The sequence below is a fragment of the Mus musculus genome, chromosome 13 (genome assembly GCF_000001635.26).
Source record: "Mus musculus strain C57BL/6J chromosome 13, GRCm38.p6 C57BL/6J".
Classification (NCBI taxonomy): Eukaryota; Metazoa; Chordata; class Mammalia; order Rodentia; family Muridae; genus Mus; species Mus musculus.
Genome location: NC_000079.6, coordinates 91,790,519 through 91,815,429, shown reverse-complemented (window position 1 = coordinate 91,815,429; position 24,911 = coordinate 91,790,519). Strand labels below are relative to the sequence as shown.

At 43.2% G+C, this 24,911-nt stretch overlaps 1 protein-coding gene across 4 annotated transcripts; it reads left to right on the top strand.

Moving 5' to 3' along the window:
- The first annotated feature begins 7,711 nt into the window (after positions 1–7,711).
- Positions 7,712–18,911, top strand: Zcchc9 (zinc finger, CCHC domain containing 9). Of its 4 annotated transcripts, XR_003950474.1 has the most exons (7): positions 7,712–7,820; positions 9,270–9,679; positions 14,414–14,564; positions 14,727–14,819; positions 16,065–16,110; positions 16,539–16,607; positions 18,176–18,911. XR_003950474.1 is itself a non-coding variant. In XM_017315591.2 (6 exons), exons 2-6 carry the CDS (start codon positions 9,688–9,690, stop codon positions 18,292–18,294), a joined length of 438 nt encoding a protein of 145 aa, XP_017171080.1. In that variant the 5' UTR covers positions 7,733–7,820; positions 9,270–9,687; the 3' UTR covers positions 18,295–18,897. The 4 variants fall into 4 exon arrangements, 3 of the variants coding, with proteins under 3 accessions (XP_006517424.1, XP_017171080.1, NP_663428.2); XM_017315591.2 differs by lacking the exon at positions 16,065–16,110 and having other exon boundaries at positions 7,733–7,820; positions 9,270–9,693; positions 18,176–18,897; NM_145453.2 differs by lacking the exon at positions 16,065–16,110 and having other exon boundaries at positions 7,734–7,820; positions 18,176–18,897.
- Positions 18,912–24,911: the final 6,000 nt, after the last annotated feature.

Sequence of the window (24,911 nt, the reverse complement as noted above, 5' to 3'; positions counted from 1 at the left end):
ACTAATTTCCTAAGTTCGGCGGGTCTGGGACCAAGATGGCGACCGCTGCTGCTGTGGCTTAGGCCGCCTCCCCAGCCGGGCGGGCACCTGTCCTCCGGTCCGGACGGTGGCTGGCTGTCCCCGGCCCACAAAGGGTGCTGCCTCAGCGCCTCTGTGCTTCTGCCTGTTCCAGAAGCTGTCAGGTTCTCTGGCGCACCCTCTCACCTGTTCAGACTAATTTCCCAAGTTCGGCGGGTCCCGGACCAAGATCCATTGTAATTCTTTCACCAGTTGTTATGCAGCATTTATAATTTTATTTGTGGTTTGTGAGTCTGCATAGCTTACTTATACAAGTTGTTGGCTGCTTAAAGTCAAGGACTCTGTCACTTCATCCTGTTACCTAACAAGGTACTAAAAAACAGTAGATGTCTTTTCTTGTGTTTTTTCTTGATGGAATCCCATCATTCCTTGGGCATGGATAGCTCGCACCCAGTATCATTTCCTCAGACACAGGAGGAGGGGAAGTACTCACTTCAGATAATGCAAGAAGGCTTGCCAATCTCACCACTTCCTTGAAATGTGGTATAAGCACTCCTTTGAAGCACTCGACACACTAACTTCTACGAATTATGATTAGACATCCTGAGAGGCTGAGAGCAAGCACAGTTAGCCGGCCTCATCATTTCTGCAATTAGCACCTCAATCCTGTTCTTTGTCTCGTTAAAGCAAAGGATATAAAGAAAGGCTTAAACTTTTTCTGGGAACAATACAAGTGCATATCATTCTTATTTATTGCTTAGCAACTTCAGACAACGCCCACTACGCTTTTGTCCTTCCAGACGAGTCAGGTACCTTTCCCCTACCTCAGAAATTAAGAAGTGATGCTTAAGACTTTTGTTATTGAGGAAGGAAACCAACAATGTGGTGAAAATAAGGACCACATGGTGCATATCAGGTAACAAAATTCTGTTTCTAGCATTGTGTCTGAGAGTAGTCACTTCTCTGGGATATATTGATCCAGAAACAGAGAGACAGGCTTTTTAAAGTATATATGCCTATGTATGCATTATATTGAAAATTCCTGTGTTCTGTATCAAAACCCCATTGTTTAAAACTTTTTAAAATGGCTCTAAATGTACCGTATACTTGTTGAATAACATTTATAAAATGGTGTATGAAGAAACACATAATCGGGTTATCCACACACCTTACTGCAAGGATTCTAAAACAGCCTTTAAAAGCATTGGCAGAATTTCTGAGACAGAGGCTGTTACAGCAGCTCTGGTCCACATCGCACATTCAAACAATGGAGTCAATAACCCACTTCCATCTTCTGCTACTCTGTTCTGTATATTTTAATGAAGTTCAATGTCGAGAAGGTGATGACCACCAAAGCAGGCACACTTTTTCATACAAAACCTTCTTCTCGGTTTTTCTTGTCTACTGTAAAAGTCTAGTCTATGGGTTTACAATACTTCCATGCTTTGAATCTGAAACAACCCCAATGGCCTGTGCTATTTTGGAAGGCCACGGAATATTTGAGGTTTATTATAAACTTCTGAGTTTTATACCCAGCCCGGAGTTCTTCCCATTCGCCCGTTTCCCATCTGCTCTGACATGAACAACTGTTTCTGCCATGCACTCCTGACACCATGAACTGAGCCACTCTACAATGCTTTCCCTGGTGTGATGTCTGAAACAAAAAAATCCAAATTAATCTTTCCTCCTTTCAGTGACTTAAACTTGCTTAAACTCTAAGTGATAAAAATGAGAACTCTTCAATTTGACCAAATCTGTCCCCAGCTTTCCTCTCTTGCCACTGCCCTGTCTGTATTCAACACGAGTCTTGAGCAAAGCTGGCTGCCTTGAGGAAGCCAATGCATCCAGTCAGGGCTTTGGAGACCCGTGGTCTTGTAGTATAGGACTTCCTAGTCCCTTTCAGCGGGCTGACCTGGTGCCTGTCACTCTGGAAGGATTTGGGAAGGAATGGATATATAATACTCTAGTGGGGAAGGATATACTTCCACATAGGATGGCAGAAGTAAACTGGTCTACACCACCTTCCACTGAGTATAGGCAGGAAACACAACACAGACATCAACTAGTGCACACATGCAAAAACTGTACCAGCAACACTGGGGAAGAAGAATTCCAAAGACTGCTGAACCAGTAAGTCACCAATCACTGCCCTCTGCTATGCCCTAGCTGGATTCACGGCTACCTGCGTTTAGAAGTGGGTACCCGGGTGAAGAGAAAACTCCAGAAACCTCTTAATCCACAGGGAATGGGAAAGTCTAACGTCAAGAGTCTCCCACTTTTCTTGCCCCACCCCCACACCTTTCTGTTCACTCTTGTTCTCTCTCTGTGTCTCTCTGTGTGTCTCTGTCTCTCTAACTGAACTCTGTAAGGTGTAAAGAACAGGTTTGGAGGACCCTTTGTTGTGGCAGCTCTATGTTCCTGTAAAGAATCTTAATAAGCCCATTAAAGGAGCTGGCAATCTTTAAATCGGCTTGTTCCTTCTGTATTTGAGGTGAACAGATGTTTCTCACACATTTCCCTGGGATAACCTTGGAATATAACTTTAGGGTATGATTAAAGTATATTTTGCCAGAGGCTCACACCATTTGTCCTCACCAGTTTCTCTTTACTTAATACTTTGAGACAGAGTCTCTTGCTGAACTTGGAGCTCACTAGCTGAGAAAGACTAGTTGTCTGGCAAACCTCACAAATCTGCCAGTCTCTGCCTCCTTGCTACTGGGGTTATAGCAACCCACCACTAGAATAGACCTTCTACATGGGTCCTGGGATCAAAATCAAAGTCCTTAGGTTTATGTGACCAGTGCTTTATCAACTGAGCCACCGCTCCAGCCCTAAAGTTATGTTTTGTTTTGAAGTTTTATTTATTTATTTATTTATTTATTTATTTATTTATTTATTTATTTAGGTTTTTTTTGAGACAGGGTTTCTCTGTATAGCCCTGGCTATCCTGGAACTCACTTTGTAGACCAGGCTGGCCTCGAACTCAGAAATCTGCCTGCTTCTGCCTCCCGAGTGCTGGGATTAAAGGCGTGTGCCACCAAGCCCGGCTCTGAAGTTTTATTTTAAACACAAAATATATGTATTTAATGCATAAACTTCCCTTATTCATGTTCTGGATTTTCTGTTTGAGTGGTTTTGGTTGTTGCCTTTTCTTTTATTTTGTTTGTTTTGTTTTGTGACAGTGTCTCTCTATGTAGCCCAGGCTGGACTCAAACTTGCTGTCTTCCAGCCTCTATCTTACACGTGCTAGTATTACAGCACCATGCTCAGCCCCTTCCATCTTAACTGCTAAAGTCAAAACCACCAACTGCTAACAGCATCAAGCTGTATGACAGGTGGTGGCACAAACTCCACTTAATGATGAGCCCATCAAGAGACAGTGATCAACCTGTGTTGGGTACTATCAAAGGCAAGATGAAAGTCGGTTTACAAGCTCTACGTCTATGAGGCAAAACTAGTGAAGAATGATTGTGGGATCAGAATGGGCTACGTAATTCGGGGAGTTTCTTCCCGTATCTTGTAGTCATTACTGTTTTAACCATATTATCCAACTAATTTAAAGCACTCTGATTTACAATCCATTCATTTACCAAACATGAAAACACCTCCCTTTTTGTATTTATCCATCTTCATATTCATTCCATAAAAATGTAATGCCAGCTATATAACAATCATGGGTAAAACCAAAGCCTAAATAGTTAAAATAAGACACAGAGGATCCATTCCATTTTGGGTCCATTCTGTCTTTATGAATTAGTTCTGCATGCTCACTATCTAGCCAGCTAGACAGATGATTATTACATATTAATATTAAAGTGTCTGGTATTACCTTTTCCCTACAATGATATTTAAAGACAGCATTTGAATTATAGTGTGAATGCTAAGCATAACGCGTGTGTATGAGAATGCCACGATGAAACCCATTCATTGATATGCTAACTGAAGATTAATTTAAAAGGGAGATGAAGGAAGAAATTGTTAAGTAATATAAGCTGCTGGCTTACAGGAAACACAAGAAACTGTGAAGTGATAGAACCTAGTGGGGAAACCCCCACTCAATTCCCAATCCGGCGTGCACCCAAAGAATCATGAATAGACCACCCTGATGTAATTACTTGAGGTCGTTTAATGACGGAGCTCCGGACCGACATGCATCCCACACAGGAGATAACGGATGTCGGCCACGAGGCTCGAAAGCTAAGGGTTTTTATGGGGTAAGGGGCTTAGGGGTGTGAAGTTCAGCATAGCGACACACTATTGGCTTATTCAAACATCAGCAGAAAAATTACATGTACGTGCAGGGTGTCAGAGTTCTGTGAGTTGTTGACTCAGTTCAGATAGCCCTGTTATGTCTTCACATTCCCCTTTATCTTATGGTCAAGATGTTCCCAGGAATGTTTTAACTACGGGGCATACCCAGGTTTGTTTTTCTTTTTTCTCAGCCCCAGGCAGCCTCTAGGCTCACAAACAACCAGCAATTTCTGAGTACTTTATATGACTTACAGGTCTTGAAATTTCATCTTTCTTTCAGAAGCAGCAACAAGCTCAACCCCCCTTGTAGTAAATGAACAGACACTGCATACAGCTATAGGTCATGCTCACCTTCGGCTGCCTGGCAACAGCTCGAGTTTGTAAATGTGCTCTTCAGGTGAGGATGAGAATCTAGCTGCTCTCGTGCATTGCCTCTGAGTGAATACCTCGGTACAAGCTTGAACAGATGACTAGGTGGTATCTACCAAAATGTGAATGCATAGTTTTCTCTGTGGTTTTGGATCAAATGTTGGGAGAGGTGGTCGTTGTGAACTGAGCAAGTGCTCCACAACTGAGATACACTTTGAACCCTTGGTATTTTCAGACAATAGAACAGGACTGGGGAGATGGCTCAATGGCCAAACCACTTGCCATGCTAGCTGAATTTCAATCCCCAGAACATAAAGATTTAAACAGAGACTGAGCATCTCACGATCCATTTACAACATTTTTTCCAAACTGCCGAAATCACCTTCAGCATTTACTTAGCTCCTTGAGCATAGATGCAATGTTACTTAAAGACCTTGCCTGATGATTATATGATGATTAATCGTGGTTTTTTTTTTTTTTTAAAGAATTGAAAGATGGCGAGGAGACTAATAAAGCACACTTGGAATTGTATCTCTGAGGGCATGAATATGAATATAAAAAATGAAGCATGTCTCTTGATAATGAAACCCTTAGCTCCTCACTTAACATCTTTCTTACATTTTGTCATGAAATGATATATTTATATCAATAAGTAAAAGAGACATAGAATAAAAGTATAATCTCTTGAATTATAAGCAATATACACCCTAAGTCTTACATTGGCATGGATAACTCAATAAAGCATATTTTAAGTGATTACAAGCAGACAATGCTCTGCAGTATTTCAAAACAGAAGAGTACATAAATACAGACTGAGTTCTTGGTTCAAAGTTTCATTTTGTTTCTTACTGCCTGTGTGACCTTGAGTGACTTTAGCTCTCTGGGCTTATTTCCTCGTTGTTCAATGGAAAAAGCAATAGCTACCTCCCAGGATAGTGGGTAGATGTACTCAGTAAATAGTAGCTACTACTAGTAGGAATACTAACGCTTCCTCATGAATCCTGAGGACTTAGTATATGATTTGTTTACTCAACTACTAATCATCAAAACAGAAGTGTTCCCTCACTTCCAAAAATCAGATCTTCAAGGAAATTTAGCATTAAAAGGACACCATTTTTGTTGAATGCGCCATCTAGTGGTATATATTATATTCAAGGCTAGGCATCAACAGAAAATAAAATTTCACACTTAGTTAAAATGTTAGTATTGGAGACAGCTGGCTGAGGTCACTAAGCTATAAGAGGCATTATCACACACCTTTCTTTTTGTTTTGTTTTGTTTTGTTTTTAGAGGCAGGGTTTCTCTGTATAACTCTGCTTGTCCTGGAACTCGATTTGTAGACCAGGCTGGCCTCAATCTCAGAGATCTGCCTGCCTCTGCTTTGGGAGTGCTGGGATTAAAGGCGTCCACCACCACACCCGGCCCATCACCCTTTTTTTTTTGGGGGGGGGGGGTTCGAGACTGGGTTTCTCTGTATAGCCCTGGCTGTCCTGGAACTCACTTTGTAGACCAGACTGGCCTCGAACTCAGAAATCCACCTGCCTCCCAAGTGCTGGGATTAAAGGCGTGCGCCACCACGCCCGGCTCCCATCACCCATCTTTTAAGCAGTTCATTTCCCAACAGCTAGAGGATTGTTTGTTTTTGTTTTGTTTTGTATTTTTAAACTTTCTGGGATATTTGTGGCATTTACTATACCAAATCACAATATTTTTCTGACACTGATTTTCCATTTAAGGAAAACTGGGCCCATTTTAACTCTTTATCCAGCTAACGGATGTAGTAAGGAATGGGGATCAATTATGTGAGAGGCAATCAGGATACAGTAAAACTTATTATACAATCCTCTGTGAAAAGAATCAAAAAGCATGGCCTGGGAGAGGATGTTTCAGAGGCTTAGATAAGAATAAAATCTTGGAAGACTTGAAACAGAACATAATTAAAGAAACCAGAGTATTATGTAAGCAGAACAGCGTATGTAAATCCTGGTGCTAAACAAAAAGAAGATGGGAGAAGGCCCCTTCGTACAGAGCTTAAATAGGACAGAGATTGTAACAAATGCTCTTCCAGAGTTTGAATATCATCTCAACATTGAGAAAAGATGGAAGGGGTTTAGTCTGGAAGACACCAATTGGATCTGGCGCTCTGACTTATATTTTCAAAAGTTCACTTGTGTAAAACATCTGGGCAAAAACGTCTGCCCAGATGAGCTGCAAAAATTCGGGCCAACACAGTGAAAGCTGAGACAAGGAACGAACGGGACAGTCAGTAGAGACAAAAGGCGAGAAGAGGCAGTGGATCAAATATTTAAGAGGCAAAATAAACAGAGCCTGATGGAGGACTAAATGTGTACGTCCATGCCGTTTCTCACTGAACAAACCTGGGGGAGGCTTCCCGAGCGAGGGAGGGCGGGGGAGCACTAATAGGACGGAGGACTAGAATTTTATTGAAAAATGAACTCCGGCCACCAACTGTGAATTAACGCCAGGCAGGGCAATCATGAAGTACCACTCAGAAGCAATAGGTGCTCCGAAGGTCTCTTCAGACTTGCATCTCAGCGACTCTCTTGGTGCGCTGACACTGCGGAGCCTCGGCTCTCTCTCTCTCTCTTTCTCTCTCTCTCTCTCTCTTTCTCTCTCTCTCTCTCTCTCTCTCTCTCTCTCTCTCTCTCTCTCTCTCTCTCTCTCTCTCTCTCCCTCTCTCTCTCTCCCTCTCTCTCTCCCCCCCCTCTCTCTGTCTGTCTCTGTCTGTCTCTGTCTCTGTCTATCTCTCTCTCTCTCTCTCTCTCTCTCTCTCTCTCTCTCTCACTATTTCGCTACTATTTCAAATTCATTGAAATATATTGTCCAATTCAAAGGACCGTGTAAGGAAGACCTTCCTCCCAAGAGTCCTTCCGTCATCTAGACTGCACATTCTGGGACCGCACAGACTGGGCGCTCATTATCTTTGTGTCCGGGGACTCCAGTGCAGCGCCCTTACAAACAAACACTACACGACCCACAAACTGGCACAAGCCAGCCACCTTCCCCAGTTTAAGACCCACAAACACCTCACGCTTCCCTTGCTTGGCCTGCCGGAAGTGACGCGTGGAGACGGTGCACTTCCGGTCTCTATGGCCGCGATCTCATCCGGGGCCGGGCTTCTCTGGTTCGTTGTCTCAGCTGCTCTGGAGGATTCAGACCCGGTAAGGAGCTACGCGGGTACCACCGGTTAAGGCGTGGGCGCCTCTGTGCTACCTTGGCCGACTGGGGCCGGACTCCTGCGGGAGATCGCGAGGGCAGAGCCCGGGAGCTAGCTTGTCGGATCGCCGGCTCCGTTGCTGGGAGCGGGCCCCGCAGGCCTGCTAGGGTGCCCGCGGGTCGCAGTGCTGGGGCGGGCATGGAGAAGCGATGCCGCGCGTGCGGGGGCACCAGGGCTGTCCGGCTGTCCCGTGTCACCCTCCAGACACCCAGAGTCTCACATTCCGGGTGTGCGGGAGGAGGATCCGCCCTCTTGGTGACGGGGGACCGGTGCACTGTAAAGTGGCATACAGCGTCACTCACCGGCCCTGAAAGCATGTTGCAGACTCCTGGTGCCAAGGCTTTAAGTTGCCTGGCACACTGGATGCTGCCCTGAAAGTGGCAACTCGGTAGTTGAAATAATCCTTTGATTGTGTCTGGTGTATTCATTCATTAAAGAAGAAAAAGAAACTGTTCTCAGAATTGCTAGGTAGTATGCAAAGTAAAATACTCAATTTTATGTTGGAGCCAAATAATTCGTCTTAAAATACACTCCTTTTAAAACTGCTTACATCTGCATTCTAAATGAAAATCTCTAATTATGCATTTATTAAAGGTAAACAAACAAGATTTCTTAATGTGAAGTTTATTTTACAATTTGGATCACTAAAATGGGTTCATTGAAAATGACTTAAAGCCGGGCGTGGTGACGCATGCCTTTAATCCCAGCACTCTGGGAGGCAGAGGCAGACGGATTTCTGAGTTCGAGGCCAGCCTGGTCTACAAAGTGAGTTCCAGGACAGCCAGGGCTACGCAGAGAAACCCAGTCTCGAAAAACCGAAAAAAAAAAAAAAAAAGAAAATGACTTAAAACCATTAGACTGCAAATGGCAGTCACCCTCATTAAATAAGAGAAGACTGCCATGTGACTACAGACACTTTATAGACTGCCTTTATACATCTACAGGGGAAAGACAGACGAAAGGACAAGACTTGTGTATGTTTACTAATGTGCTTTGCAAGTAGTTGCATTGAAATGGCAAACTAAGCAAGCAGATTGGGAGAAGGCAGACTGGTTTAAAGGTAGGAAAAGAAATGGCCAGGACGACGGCAGGGTTTAAGAGGACCATTTACAGTATTTACATATGATTTCTAACTTAAAAATCATTTGCTGGCAAAATATTTTCTAGTTTTAACTAAGCATATGTTGTTTTCTTCAACTGAAGTAGAACCTCTCTGTTCAATGCCAAAATACTGTAGAAAAATGTCTACACAGCATACCATGTGTCTGTACCCCTACCTAAATGAAGAGTTTTAATGGTTTAAAGTTTAAAATGTGAGTATATTTGATAAGTAATGACTTCTGTATATCTTCAATTTATAATTAATTAATTGCTACTTGCTCTTATCTTACAGATTAGTGGAGTACCTCTGATCCAACCATGACCAGGTGGGCTAGAGTTACTACTTCAAATAGTAAGCGACCCCTGTCAGCAACATCATGGGAGGACATGAAGAAGGGGTCTGTGGAGAGAGCAGACCAAAGCCTTCCAAATCGTAAGCAGTGTCAAAGCAGTAGGCTGCCCCTTAGAAATGACTCACCTCAAGCAAAACGCAAAAAGAACAAAAAGAAAAAAGAGTACTTGAATGAAGACGTGAACGGCTTCATGGAGTACCTGAAGCAGAACTCACAGGTACTTCACAATGGACAGCTGATAGCAGCTGACAGCCAGGAAGTGAGGGAAGAAATTGCCGTGGCCTTAAAGAAGGACAGTCGACGGGAAGGAAGGCGGCTAAAGAGACAGGCGGCAAAGAAGAATGCAATGGTGCGCTCATGACTGTATGTTGCTACCTTCTTTGTGCAACTAGAAAGTGTTACTCATCTGGTCACACAATACATGTTTAAACAGAGCCCAATTGCTGCAGTCCTAGTGCCACTTTTAAAGGCTTGTGCTTTCTTACTATACACACACACACACACACAGTACACTGGTTAGTTGTCATAACAATATTACACACATGATAGTATTCCCATATTACAGGCAGAAAGCACAGTAGAAGTGTATCCAGGTTAAGTAACTGATGAAAGCCATGTGATCCATGCTAGAGGTGGCAGTCAAACTGAATTCAAAACCTATGTTTGCCCTACCACTGTGTTATGGTAATACCTTTTTAAATAGCTGTGGAAAACCCTCTAGATGTCCCAAGTTAAAGGTACTTCCCATTACTTGGATGCTCTTTTGTTATTATGTATAAAATATTTGTTCACAAGAAAGAGGCCAGGTCCCTGTAATTCTTTCTACATGAAAGCTATGGAATCTTCAAGAAATGTGTTTCACGATGATAGGTTTTAGAAGCTAAGGCAGGAAACTTCCCAGGTTGGGAGAGGCCAGGTATCCACACTGGGTAATATAAATTTTTATTTTATGTTTGGGTATATCCAGCCTGTGTGCCTGGTGCCCAGGAGACCTAAAGAGTCCAATTCCATTGGTTCCCCTGAAATTGAAGTTACAGAGAGTTGTGAGCCCCCACTACCTTTTGTGGGTGCTGAGAATTGAACCTAGGTCGTCTGGAATATCACTCAGTGCTCTTAATACCAGCACTGTCCAGACCTAATTCCATGTTTTTCATTGTGGTTGTAATTTTTTGAAAATAGGTATATGTGGTCAAAATACAAATTAGCGTGTGAACAATTATTTAATTGATGTTTAAACATTTAAAGTCTTTGTGCTTTTGACCATTTTCCACCTAAATGTGAAGTAGATTGCTAGAGTCAGGGGTTTTTTTGGTTGGTTGGTTGGTTGGTTGGTTGGTTAGTTGGTTAGTTGGTTGTTTGGTTGGAATGTTTTGTTTGTTTTGAGATGGGGTCTTGTTATGTAGCTCTGGCTGATCTGGAACTAACTAGGTAGACCAGGGTGGCCTCAGACTTAAGGGGACCTCTTGCCCGTGCCTCCCATGTACTGGAGTTGCAGGCATGTGCCACCACACCTGACCTCCAGAGTTCTCAGAAGAGACCTATTTTTTGGACGTCATGCAGTCTGGGTGATGCTCTGAATAACCAGATGCTCCTGTAGCCAACGAAGTCCCTCATTGTCACCGTAGTGAATGTCACCATCGTGAATAAGTATCTGCATCCTTTGCTATGCTACTGGCACATCCCGGAATCAATGTAAGACAGATTCCCTCTTGCCATAGTTTACTTACTTGCTCTTTTAGCATCTTAATATTCCCACCAACTTCTCTCTTAGATGACAGCTCTGACCCACCACATACGTTGGAGTCAATGACAACCAACTCTTTTTTTTTTTTTGAAGTTTGATGACCAAAATTGCTAATACATAATTTCTTTTTTTTAATTAATATTTTTTATTACATATTTTCCTCAATTACATTTCCAATGCTATCCCAAAAGTCCCCCATACCCTCCCCCCCACTTCCCTACCCACTCATTCCCATTTTTTTTGGCCCTGGCGTTCCCCTGTACTGGGGCATATACAGTTTGCGTGTCCAATGGGCCTCTCTTTCCAGTGATGGCCGACTAGGCCATCTTTTGATACATATGGAGCTAGAGTCAAGAGCTCCGGGGTACTGGTTAGTTCATATTGTTGTTCCACCTATAGGGTTGCAGATCCCTTTAGCTCCTTGGGTTCTTTCTCTAGCTCCTCCATTGGGAGCCCTGTGATCCATCCATTAGCTGACTGTGAGCATCCACTTCTGTGTTTGCTAGGCCCCGGCATAGTCTCACAAGAGACAGCTCTATCTGGGTCCTTTCAGCAAAATCTTGCTAGTGTATGCAATGGTGTCAGCGTTTGGAAGCTGATTATGGGGTGGATCCCTGGATATGGCAGTCTCTAGATGGTCCGTCCTTTTGTCTCAGCTCCAAACTTTGTCTCTGTAACTCCTTCCATGGGTGTTTTGTTCCCAATTCTAAGGAGGGGCATAGTGTCCACACTTCAGTCTTCATTCTTCTTGAGTTTCATGTGTTTAGCAAATTGTATCTTATATCTTGGGTATCCTAGGTTTTGGGCTAATATCCACTTATCAGTGAGTACATATTGTGTGAGTTCCTTTGTGAATGTGTTACCTCACTCAGGATGATGCCCTCCAGGTCCATCCATTTGGCTAGGAATTTCATAAATTCATTCCTTTTAATAGCTGAGTAGTACTCCATTGTGTAAATGTACCACATTTTCTGTATCCATTCCTCTGTTGAGGGGCATCTGGGTTCTTTCCAGCTTCTGGCTATTATAAATAAGGCTGCTATGAACATAGTGGAGCATGTGTCCTTCTTACCTGTTGGGACATCTTCTGTATATATGCCCAGGAGAGGTATTGCTGGATCCTCCGGTAGTACTATGTCCAATTTTCTGAGGAACCGCCAGACTGATTTCCAGAGTGGTTGTACAAGCCTGCAATCCCACCAACAATGGAGGAGTGTTCCTCTTTCTCCACATCCTCGCCAGCATCTGCTGTCACCTGAATTTTTGATCTTAGCCATTCTGACTGGTGTGCGGTGGAATCTCAGGGCTGTTTTGATTTGCATTTCCCTGATGATTAAGGATGTTGAACATTTTTTCAGGTGCTTCTCTGCCATTCGGTATTCCTCAGGTGAGAATTCTTTGTTCAGTTCTGAGCCCCATTTTTTAATGGGGTTATTTGATTTTCTGAAGTCCACCTTCTTGAGTTCTTTATATATGTTGGATATTAGTCGCCTATCTGATTTAGGATAGGTAAAGATACTTTCCCAATCTGTTGGTGGTCTTTTTGTCTTATTGACAGTGTCTTTTGCCTTGCAGAAGCTTTGGAGTTTCATGAGGTCCCATTTGTCAATTCTCAATCTTACAGCACAAGCCATTGCTGTTCTATTCAGGAATTTTTCCCCTGTGCCCATATCTTCAAGGCTTTTCCCCACTTTCTCCTCTATAAGTTTCAGTGTCTCTGGTTTTATGTGAAGTTCCTTGATCCACTTAGATTTGACCTTAGTACAAGGAGATAGGTATGGATCAATTCGCATTCTTCTACATGATAACAACCAGTTATGCCAGCACCAATTGTTGAAAATGCTGTGTTTCTTCTACTGGATGGTTTTAGCTCCCTTGTCGAAGACCAAGTGACCATAGGTGTGTGGGTTCATTTCTGAGTCTTCAATTCTATTCCATTGGTCTACTTGTCTGTCTCTATACCAGTACCATGCAGTTTTTATCACAATTGCTTTGTAGTAAAGCTTTAGGTCAGGCATGGTGATTCCACCAGAGGTTCTTTTATCCTTGAGCAGAGTTTTTGCTATCCTAGGTTTTTTGTTATTCCAGATGAATTTGCAGATTGCTCTTCCTAATTCGTTGAAGAATTGAGTTGGAATTTTGATGGGGATTGCATTGAATCTGTAGATTGCTTAGTCTCCAGAGTTCCTTTCGGCTAATCACTTTGTTAGAGAGAGCAAGCATTTCGATGAGATACATTGCTGTTCTTCCTGTGAACTGTTAACATAACGGGAGTCTACCAGGCCTTCGGCCTCCTGTCCTCACCAAATAGGCTGTGACTTCTCCTACACCTCTCTTCCATCCCACAGTCCTGCTGAACAAAACGTGGGCCATCACTTCCTGGTACTCAGACACTCCAGGAAACCCCCACCGAGTTTTGATGGGCATGAGTCAGAACCAGGAAGTACTAAGTATGCTGGGTTATCATGGCCTTAATGTTTTGAAGCAGTTGGCCTGCCTAAACCTGTTCATGTCATGTCAGAGTCCCCATTTTGAGGAGATTTTCTGTAACAGCATTTGGCCAGTGGTGACTTGAAAAGTCTTTGCGATAGGGTTTTCCATTCATGCTGTTTGTCTAACTCTTCTGTTTATGTGAGCAGACAGCTATTCTAGGAATTTCTTGACCTTCCTGTTCTTGCTAGTGACTGCAGACCTGCGCTTGCTAGGCAGTCAGTGGAGGGCTCCTCAATGCTGTCCTTAACGTTGTGGATCTCCAGTGCCATAATTCCTTACCCACACTTTAATGAGACTCCAATGCCTCCCAGCACTGATAAACCTTGGCTCCTGGGCTGGCTCCACTCAGCCACTGTAACACAGCCACTTACACTGCTTGACCAACCAGGATAGCTCCTAACTTGTGATCTGAGTCACAATGGAGACACTGAACCCAGCTTCATTCAGCTATGAAATTTAAAAATACAAGTACTGATTAGTCATTGTCTGACTTCCACAGAGACCCCTCCCCATACACGCCTTTTGTTTTCTGGTGCAGGCATCCTTAGTAAAAGATGTGTGGTCCATACTTGCTCAATTCATTTGAACTGTTGCCTCCTACAAAGCCATTTACCATTTTGTGACTCGTATTAATAGATTACTGGAATTAATTCTAAGAAGCACTTAAGCCCTTGTGATAGAAATGGCACTTGACTGGGAATGTGGAAAGTACTTTCTTCTACAGATACAATACTGATGTTTTTTTCTTAAAACTTTAAAATGCAAAGTAAAGATAGTTTTGATGAAAAATTAGTGCAGGCAGGAGAGTAGTTTCACCATGTGGAAACTCATATTTTGTTTTCCCAGGTGTGTTTCCATTGTCGACAACCTGGCCACGGAATTGCTGACTGTCCAGCTGTACTAGAGAGTCAGGACATGGGCACCGGCATTTGTTACCGCTGTGGGTCCACGGAGCACGAGATGTCCAAGTGCAGAGCTAACGTAGACCCCGCGCTTGGTATGTTCTCTTGTAGCTTCTTGCTTGGTGCTGAGGGAAGGTGAGCATTAAATAGCCAGCTTGCTGAAGAGATGTCTTTTCTGTTTACAGTGTTTTAAAGCAATGTGAATTATACAATTTGTCATACACACAATAAAATAATGAGAACATTGGATCTTACAGGTGAATTTCCTTTTGCAAAATGTTTTGTCTGCGGAGAAATGGGACACCTGTCCAGATCCTGCCCTGATAATACCAAAGGAGTCTATGCTGATGGTAAGTGCCATTACCCTCATGTCATAGACATGTCACCATTGCTCAGAATTACAATCTGACATATTCTATCTGCTGCTTAATAAGTTGCTGAAAAGATGAAACCTTGAACACCTTTGCCAAGTACTTATTCTGAGCTGGGCTATTCATATATTGTAGTTTGATTTATTAATAAATCAGGAAGAACTATGGCATAATTCTTGGACTCCTTACTTCGGCATTATTTGTGAGAAAATGTTTAAAATCTGTGGGTGTTTAAGCTCAAACAAGGCAGAGAATTTCAATCTCACATTAGTAAAAGATTTGAAAAGCCATGCAGTGTGCTAATGCCATGGTTAGCACACCATTTCTGCAAGAGACAATGGTGTGTATTGTCCTGTTTTGTTGTGATATTTGTTTCTGAGATTTCTCCTTGCTCATGGTCTGGGACTTCATGTAACTTTCTTGTCTTTGGTTCAGCTAGTGTCTTAAGAGCCTGCAAGAAATACTGTTGTATCTGAAGACCTGCAGGATGGGGTCGTTGCCTGTGACGGAGAGGGCTGGTGCTGTTGGGTCCTAGGCATCTCTGTGTTGTGTCTTGAGGTCCTGCTCCCACCAGTCCAGTGGAAAACTGCGTAGCTCTTGGAGTCAGTCTCAACACCACTCACCAGCTGCGGTCTTTGCCAAATTAGTGAACTGGCACTACCTCACTTTGTCGCCTATAAAATAGGGATTAGGAAATTTGGTTTTATTGATTCTAAGATCCACTTTTTTACAGTTTCCTATCTGAAATCAGAATGTATCATGCCATTGATGGGTCCTACATGATTGGCATCTTTGTTGCCTAGTGAAGTAATGACACACTTTACAATCTGTGGCATCTTAGATCTTGCTTGTCACCTTCGTCACTTTTAAAGTGTGTGCATTGTTCAAGGGCCTCATCTCTCTTCACTGTGGCATGAGGAAGGGCCAGGAAAGTTGACTTATGAGCAAGAATGACTTTTCATGGTTAGCCAGATTGAAATGTTGTTGTTGTTGTTGTTGTTGTCGTCGTTGTTGTTGTTGTTGAAGTGCATCTGATACATGGGAGTCAGGTTAGCATCCTGTGGGGACATTTTCTGAGAAGGCACTCACACCAGCATGATTATGAGAAGGCTAGAGTATTATGTGAAACGCTTGTTGGAAAAGCCAAGTGTTGTAGCTCACCGTCCTGGAATATTGCTTAAATTAGACAGATGGGAGTGTTTTTTGTTTTTTTTTTTTTTTCAGGTTAGCAGGACAGGCAGATAGAAGGCACTAAGACAGATTTGCCTGAGTAAGTGACTGCCCCGTCTGACCTGTAAGGTAGAGGGGTGGTGCTGACTAACCTCTTGGGGGCCACTGGATAGAAACTGGCATCCTCCTCAGGGTGCAGACATAAGTTATGTCCCCAGGTGAAAGCTGCACACCTCGCCTCCCTCTCCATGGTCCCCTCTAGACTTCTGTGCCTCCTGTCATGTTCCTCTTCTCACGCCCGTCTAGAAGGTCAGGTATAAGGAGGAACAGCTGGTACCAATGAGTGTTTTGAAATTCAGGAGTGGCAAATGAGTTCCTAAAAGGAGTAGTGGCACCCACCCTGCTTCCTGACCCGGGCTACCTTTACAGTCATCGGGGATTGGGATCAAATAAGACATGAGATTGCGCGTCAGTGTTACAAGCCCTGTTGGGATGATATGGGACTCGGTGACTCTGCTCTTTTACTAGGTGGCAGCTGTAAACTCTGTGGCTCCGTGGAACATTTTAAGAAAGATTGCCGAGAAAATCAGAACTCAGGTGAGCTCCTAGGCTTCCGTTCATAAGAGGTTTTTCTCTCTGCTCTCACCGAGTTCCATTAGCAACAACTCAGAGGCACTGGTGGCTTGCAGACAACTGCTTCTGCACGACGACAGTGACCTCGCCATTTCCTATGAGCAGTCAGCACAGTCCTGAGTCCCTGGACATCAGTCAGATCTGTTCTCTGTGGAAGTGAGTTGGTAAGCTGCAGGACTCTATTCTGAAAGGCATCTTACAAGCTTTCCTGTTTGCTCAGGAATGAAATTAATTATAGTAGGACTTATTCTCTTACTTAGCAAACCATATTGATTCCTAAGATAAAACTCAAATACAGAATTAATCTTCAAAATTCCTAAGCCTGAGTGTCCTCATGTGCTTTGCTTTGCATGTTCCCAAATGTTTGCAAAAAGCTGTTAAACTTATTAAAAATGTGTTATCAACACAGCATCTGCTGGTCCTTTTTTTTCCAGTGAAATATTAGCCTTGATCATTAAGAACATTGTAAGTGTTCACTGCTGCATGCAGCAGCCTTCTGAGGAAGGAGAGATCACTATTCCTTTAGTTTGCCAGCATTAGATAGAATAGATAGAGATAATCTCGTGTTAAAGAAAGCAAAGGAGGCTTGGGGATGTGGCCCAGGCAAGAGGACCTGTGTTCAGCCCCCAGAACTGACTACAAAGCTGGGCGTGGCGGTGTATACTTGTCGTGTGGGCACCAGTGAGGCAGAGGGAGGTGGGTTTCTGGGGCTTGCTACAGTTAGCCTCCCCTGCCTATTGAGCTCCAGGCCAGTGAAAGGCCCTGTCTCAAAATCAAGGTAGGTGGTGCTTGTGGAATGACACCTGGTTGTATTCTGGCCTCCCTATGCATACACACATGTGCATGTGTACCCCCACACATAAGCTCACATGCATACACACAAGTAAGGAAAGGCAGCAGGACCCCCGGCAGTGCTTCTTAGAAGAAAAGCACGTTTCTTTTCATTTTCTGTAGTCCGAGCTCACGGCTGAGTCCTCCCGGTTTGCCTCTCTTGCCCAAATGTTTGAATGTGAGAACCAGCTCTTGTTTATAATCCTGGCGAGAAGGAGATCATTTTTATATGGTGTAGGAGTGAGATTGAAATGATGAAGTGGGATTTGAATTCTCCCTCCTGGGAGGATTGCCACTTCCCAAATGGCAGAACTGACAAGCAGCTGCTGTCTAATTTTGCAGGTGGAATTGCGTGCATTTAAAACAGATGCCTCCTAACTTTTGCTATTCACGGGCCTTGGAATCACCGAGTCCTCAGTGATGAACTCGGGGAAGAAGTGAGGGAGCTCTCATCAATCCGTGCATTGCAAAGTAGCGTCTGCATTTCCCTAATTGGGATGAGAAATTGCCTGTGGTACTCGGAAATCAAGGGTTCTAATCAATTACAGAATTGCTCACTTTCCTGCAGTGATGGAGTCATCTCTCCTTGTGATTATTCATGTCAAAACTAGTTCCTTTACTAAACCAATACCACTCTCAGTGGAAGCATTTGATTACTGTTGTTTTTATATCTTGATTTTTTTTTTTAAATCCCTCTGCAGATCGGATCATCACGGTTGGTCGCTGGGCAAAGGGTATGAGTGCAGACTATGAAGACGTGCTGGATGTGCCCAAACTGCAGAAACCTAAAACCAAAGTACCCAAAGTTGTTAATTTTTGATACTAATTGGTACAATTGTTAATTACCACCTCAAGGTTACTTTCCAAACTCAGCCTTTAGCGATTGAAGCTGGGCAACTGTGGAGGCAAAGCTGTGTTATAGACACCACTCTGACCTTGGTAGCTTGCCTACAATCAATCTATCAAGGCGTACAGGTTGATTAATTACACTCTCTAGAAATGTGTGTGTGTGTGTGTGTGTGTGTGTGTGTGTGTGTGTGTGTGTGTGTGTGTGTGGTCTATCTATCTCTCTGTGCCTGTGTGTCTGTCTGTATTTGAAGCAGATTCTATGTAGCCCAGGTTGGCTTCACACTAATAACCGTGCTCCAGCATCCAGAGTACTGTGCCTAAGAGCATATTTTACAGATGGAACTTAGAAATGACTAAATGCCTCTATACCTGATTATAGCAGTCATCACTATAAATGTAAATTATGAATCAAAATTGACCCCTAAACAAAGCACATGCCTTTCAGCTTGTGAATCAAAAAATATTTTGTTATATGCTCTTAATTCAGAGTATCAATTTTTTGTAATAGAAATTTATTTATATGTTGTCACAAAATCTGTAATTCTTAGTACTGAATAAAATTATATCAGCTGTTTGTCTTTGTTGAACTGATCATTGTTACTTTCACTCTAGAGTACCTTTAAAAACAATATTGGTCCCAAAAATAATAAAGTAAAAGCCTTAATAGAGATAAAAGGGGCTCTCTTTAGTTTTGATACAAAGAATTAGAAATTATTAATATTAAAGAGTCTTCCAGCATCACAGTTCTTTTTCACCTTCAGTTTTTCAAGAGAGAAATTCTAGCCAGAAAGCCAGTGTGCATTCCTCAGACAGAGCGACGGCATGACAGACTATTAGTCTCCCTGGCTGCTTCCGCCTGCTGTAGCTGTGGCAGGGTGTGGTGGAAGGATGGATGCATCACCATAATAGAGTGAGAACACTAATCAGAGACCCATTAGCTTCTTTGTCTGATTTGATGAATACATGCATATTTAACGTACATTCCACGAGTCCTGCCGCTGTCACTGCAGCATAATGGAATGACTGGTGGCTTCTGAGTTTCATCTCAAATTCTACCTGATTGAATCCATTTGTAGCTAAAGGAAGCAGCTGTGATTAGTTACTGATGCCTCAAAAGCTAAATATTTACCAAATAAGAAAAGAAACACGGCCTCTGTTTTCATGTCTACACAGCTTAACAGTTGTAGTCTTAATAGGAGCTGTTCTTTTATTTTTGATGAGGGAAGAACATGATGACAAAACATTGCTCAGCATCCCGGAGCTTAAGGAAACTAGTGCCACTTAACATGGAGACGCTGTGGTGGATGTCGCCAGAGCACAGACGCCTGCAACATCGAGGGAACAACGGGAAGAGTGCTCTCCAAACAGTCCTCACTGTAGCAATGCTGCTAGCCTGTTTGCCTTCCAAAAAACAGTAAAAATAAAGGACAGATGTTGAGGGCAGCGTTTAAAAAGATGCTGCAGGACGGTCCTGGAGGCAGTGGTGGTAGGACACCCGAGTGATGGGCTAGCTCTACACCTGGGAATGCTGGTGACGCTTGGCATGTACTTTGTCCACCCAGCATGCAAGGGAAGGTGTCAGAAAGGGATGTTCTATTACATCATCAGGATGTGTGGGGCTGGGGAGAAGGCTCAGTGGTTAGGAGCACTGACTGCTCTTCCAGAGGTCCTGACTTCAATTCCCAGCAAACACATGGCATCTCACAACAATATATACTGGAATCTGATGGCCTCTTCTGGCATGCGGGCATACATGCCGATAGAGCACTCATATACATAAAACAGTGAATCTTAAAAAAAAAAAAAAAAAAAAAAAAAAAAAAAAAAAACATGTTTTGTTGAACACCATAAAACTTGGCTAGTATTTTGTCTCTTAGACCTTTGTCCACCTGATTTTCTCTTCTAAGCACGTCTTGCACCTTTCTGTGACAGGCTCCTGAGTACGTGCCGCTTGAACAGCCCCAGTTTCCATCGACAGTTCCGATTGGCTGCTCCACTGACACATCAAACTCAAGTCCACCTGCAATAACCACTTACTCAGCGCCTTTCTCGTTCCTTTTTTTTTGTTCGCCACAGTTATGCTCCAAGCCTTGACTCTCCGCTTCTCTTGACAAGCCCACCTCTGTTTCCTAGCCATGCCCTCTCGCATTCAGCTCTCTAGCTGGCTCGGCAGTGTCTGCAAGCAGACACTAGGAAACGGCCCCTTCCTTCTCCTGATGCTTCTCGTTCCATTGGTCCATCTTTCCTCCATTAATTTAAAGCCTACCAAGTACTTCCTTTGAACGCCTTACTCTAGCTTAGAGGCTATAGGAGAGCAGGACTCGTGTGGTTAGTCATTTCTGGATTCCCAAAGGTGTCCACATAAAAGAACCATTCACATATGCCCAGGGGTTGAATTAAACGATGGAGTGAGGTGAAGGTAATAAATAGGCGATGCCGTTGCTAGGAGCTGCTTCACATGGGATAGTCCAGAGGAAGCTTTTGGGAAGACTTGCCCTGAAGTCTGAATGACAAGGAAAAAAACCACCATAAATATATGCAGAAAAGCATCTCAGAAGAGGGAAAGCAGTCACAGCCCATGGAGAGAGAGCAAGGTTGCCGTATGATAGGACCAGAGAGATGATGTGTGTGGTTGAAACTGCAAAGGTTCCTTCTAGGCAAGCCTGTAGTGTAAAGTAGGACCTGGTCGTGGTTCCATGTTCCTCTTAGCAGGGTCTAGACCAAGCACCCTATTATGTGCTGACTAGCTCTTCGTGTGACATCAGTGGACGAGTGTCTGTTAAACAGATAACACAAGTACCATCCACTCCTAGGAGGTTTGTATTCTTCATGGAAGTGCCTGATCAGACGGAAGATTTGAGCGTGTTTTCTCTCATCTGTGAGCTGTCTTTTTCCACCTTTGAGGATATCCTTTGGGGGCACAGAAGTTTGGTCAAGTCCAGTTTGTTATTTGTTTTTCTATTGATGCGTATGCTTTTCATTTTATGTCACATGAACCATTTACTAGAGGTCGTGAGATTTGTTTTTGATGTTTTGTGTTTTCATGGTTTGCACTTAAATGTATAATTCAACTGTGTTCCTTTTCTTGAATGTAATTTGTAATAAATGTCTGTGATGGTTTATCTATGCTTGGCCCAGGGAGTGGCACTATTTGGAGGTGTGGCCTTGTTGGAGTAGATGTGTCACTGTGGGCATGAGCTTTAAGAGCTTCATCTGGAAGCCAATATTCTGGCAGTCTTCAGATGAAGATGTAGAATTCTTCGGTCCTCCTGCACCATGCCTGCCTGGATGCAGCCATGTTCCCACCTTGATGATAATGGACTGGAACTCGGAACCTGTAAGCAAGCCATAATTAAATGTTGTCCTTGTAAGAGTTGCCTTGGTCATGGTATCTGTTCACAAAAGTAAAACCCTAACTGAGACAATGTCTAACCCATCCTTTTGCATGTGGATATCTTACATTGTTCTTGAACATATTTATTTATTTATTTATTTATTTATCATTTTCTTACTGTTCATCTCTATGTATGTGTGTGCAATGCATCTACCTATGTATGCTCATGTGGAGTACAGAGATCACTGTCAGATGCCCTCCTCTCTGCTTTCACACACACACACACACACACACACACACACACAGAATTTCTCACTGCAGCTGGAACTTGCTGTTTTGGGTAGCCTGGCTGGCCTAGCCTAGAGATCTGCCTGATTCTGCCAATCCTCCACCCGCATCACTGGGATTACAGACTTCACTGCCATGCCTGAATTTTATTGGCGAGTACAGATCTAAGCTCAGGTCCTCATGCTTGAACAATATGTTATATGCATATAATAAAGTCATATATGTATGATGACTGTCAGTGTCGTGGTTTTGTGGGATTCCTGAGTGTGTGGATAAGTGGCTTTCTGACTGTTTGTTTCTTGTGCCTTCTCTTGGGGTCTCTTCTTTTTGTTTGCTTGTTTCATCCTATCCCAATATTAGTTTTTGTTATATCATATCATATATTACAATTCTTTAGAGACCTGTTTGCTTTATAATGAAAAATAGAAAGGAGGTGGATCTGGATGGGAAGATCAGGAGAAACTGGGAGGAGTATAAAGGGAAGGGAAACTAATCAATATATTATGTAAGAAAAATTTATTTTCAATAAGAGGAAAAAAGAATAAGGAGAATATTTAAAAGTATTATAGATGAAACATGTCACCTAAAAGCCCAGAGACAGCATGCGACATCTGTGATGTGGGGGAAAAAATCCTTTTCAGTTTAGAACTTTATGCCCATTGAAAATATATGTAAAGAAGATCAAATGAAATGGAACACCTCACCGAAAGCAAACTTCACTATTGCTCTTTGAGTAGAAGTGAGATTTTATGAGGAATCAAGTCTAAGATGCAGAAAGAGAGATGAAAGCCCATCCTGGGAGCTGGCATGAGGACCATACGGTGGAAGGGGAGAACCAACTGCTTTAAAGTTACCTTCTACTTCCACATTTGCACCATAAGGCACACATGTGCATGCACACACACACACATACGCACACACACACACAATACATACATATATGGAATCAAAATTTATAAGAGAAACAATACTGGTATGCAACTGCACAGATTGAATAACTTAAAGCCAAGGAATAACATAGACAACAGAATGTCTGTGTTTTACCCTAAAAGATGTGTGTAGCTGCCATTGTCAGTGTGCTGAACCTGACTAGATGCTGCCTCTGGAAGAAGGTTTATCAGGCTCTCCATCTGGAGGAGATGATAGTCCATCCTGGCAGCAAGGCATGGTGGTGGAGTGTGAGGCAGACTGTGCAGGAAGCAGAAAGCATAAGAAGTGGGGCTGGGCTAAGGAACCTTCAGGTCCACCCCCAGCGAGCCATTTCCTCCAGTTCTGCCTCATGCCAAGGCCCTCCCCTAGCTGTGCACTAAGTGTTTAAACATGAGCCTAGAGATACATTTCTCATTCAAACCACATCAGAGTATAAACTTGGAAAGTATTTCAATGAATGTGTGATAAAATTCCTCTATATATTTTTCTTGTGAAGAGAAAGGATACAAATATTTAGACCTTAACGGTACAGTGAGGAAGTTGGACGGGGGAGGGTTATTTTAATTCTTAGACAATTTATTGAAAACTTGGTATGTATACAAATACTGGGGTTATAGCAATGAACAAAGCAGAAATCTTGGCTTTTGTAAGGCTTACATTTTAATTGAGGGTGACAGAAAAAAATGGCTAAAAGTGTGTTAGACAGTGGGAAACGGGAATCAGAAAACCTAGAAGTGGGTTGGGCATTCTTAGGGGTGAGAGAAGGTGCATTTTTCATGACCTTGATACAAAGACCAGAGAGAAGTCTGGGTTTTCCCAATGGGTGACAAGAAATCATTTCACCTATGAAGTAGGAGCAAGCCGATGGCAAATAAACAGCCAAGAGGTCTGTGAACATAATCCAGGGTGTTTATTGCCCTATTTAACTTCCCAAGTAAATGGCATGAGACCTTGTTAACCAGCTTTAAGCACTATAGCTGGGCAGATATTCATCTGTTCTACCCCTCTATGATGTGGCTGGAAAGTGTGAGGGATAAACTAGTTGGAGAAGACCAGAGAGCTAATAGGAGTCATGTCCCTGAGCTGTATCCATCAGTGTCTCTGTTTAATGCAACTGTCTGTGAGTTAGAGGTCTTGGCTGGGCAAGTTCCGCAGATCTCAAGTTAGAGGAGCCTGAAATGTGTGTCTCAGGATAGTGGCAAAGGTGCCAAAGAACAAGGCCACTTGCAAAACACCCTTGAAGCCTTTGGCTGAATTGTGTCTGCTAACATTCTGTGGAGGAATTACATGGTTAAGCCTAGAGGCAGGTGTTAAAGCTTATTCAGTTCAAGGAGGCAGGGATGGCAGAGAGAGGCGGGGAGGGGAGAGGGAGGGGGAGGGGAGAAGGAGGGAAAAGGGAGAGGGAAGGGGGAGGGGAGAGGGAGGGGGAGAGAGAAACAGAGACAGAGAGAGAGAGAGAGAGAGAGAGAGAGAGAGAGAGAGAGAGAGAGAGAGAGAGAGAGAGAGAGAGAGAGAGTTGTGAGCCACCATGTGGTTGCTGGGAATTGAACTCAGGACCTCTGGAAGAGCAGTCAGTGCTCTTAACCACTGAGCCATCTCTTCAGCGGTTACATTCATTTAAAGTGTTCAGATCCTAATATTGTTTAACATAGAAGTGATTAGATTTGCTGGGGTGGGGCAGGTAGATTTAGCTTGGCCATGCAGCAGACTTCTGTGTTCTAAGGACACTGACTTTGAGAGGACAGTGTCTTACTAAAAGCTCAAGTATGTAATTAGCTGTTAAGGTCAGGACAGATCAAGACAAGACGCAGTAGTGGGAGGTGGAGAGACAGGTGGACTGGTGGCGGTTAGAGACAGAAGAGGAAACCAAGGACAGAGCCCTGCTGTCCCCGACCGAATATTACAAGGTCTGATGGAGTGGGAAAGGTTGGAGAGGAGGTGTTTGAGACTGCAGTTAGGGAGTAAGAGAGTGGAGAGAAGTGGGGAGGCTGGGAAAGGTAAAGAGAAATTGCTCTGGACTGATGTGGAGAGATTCA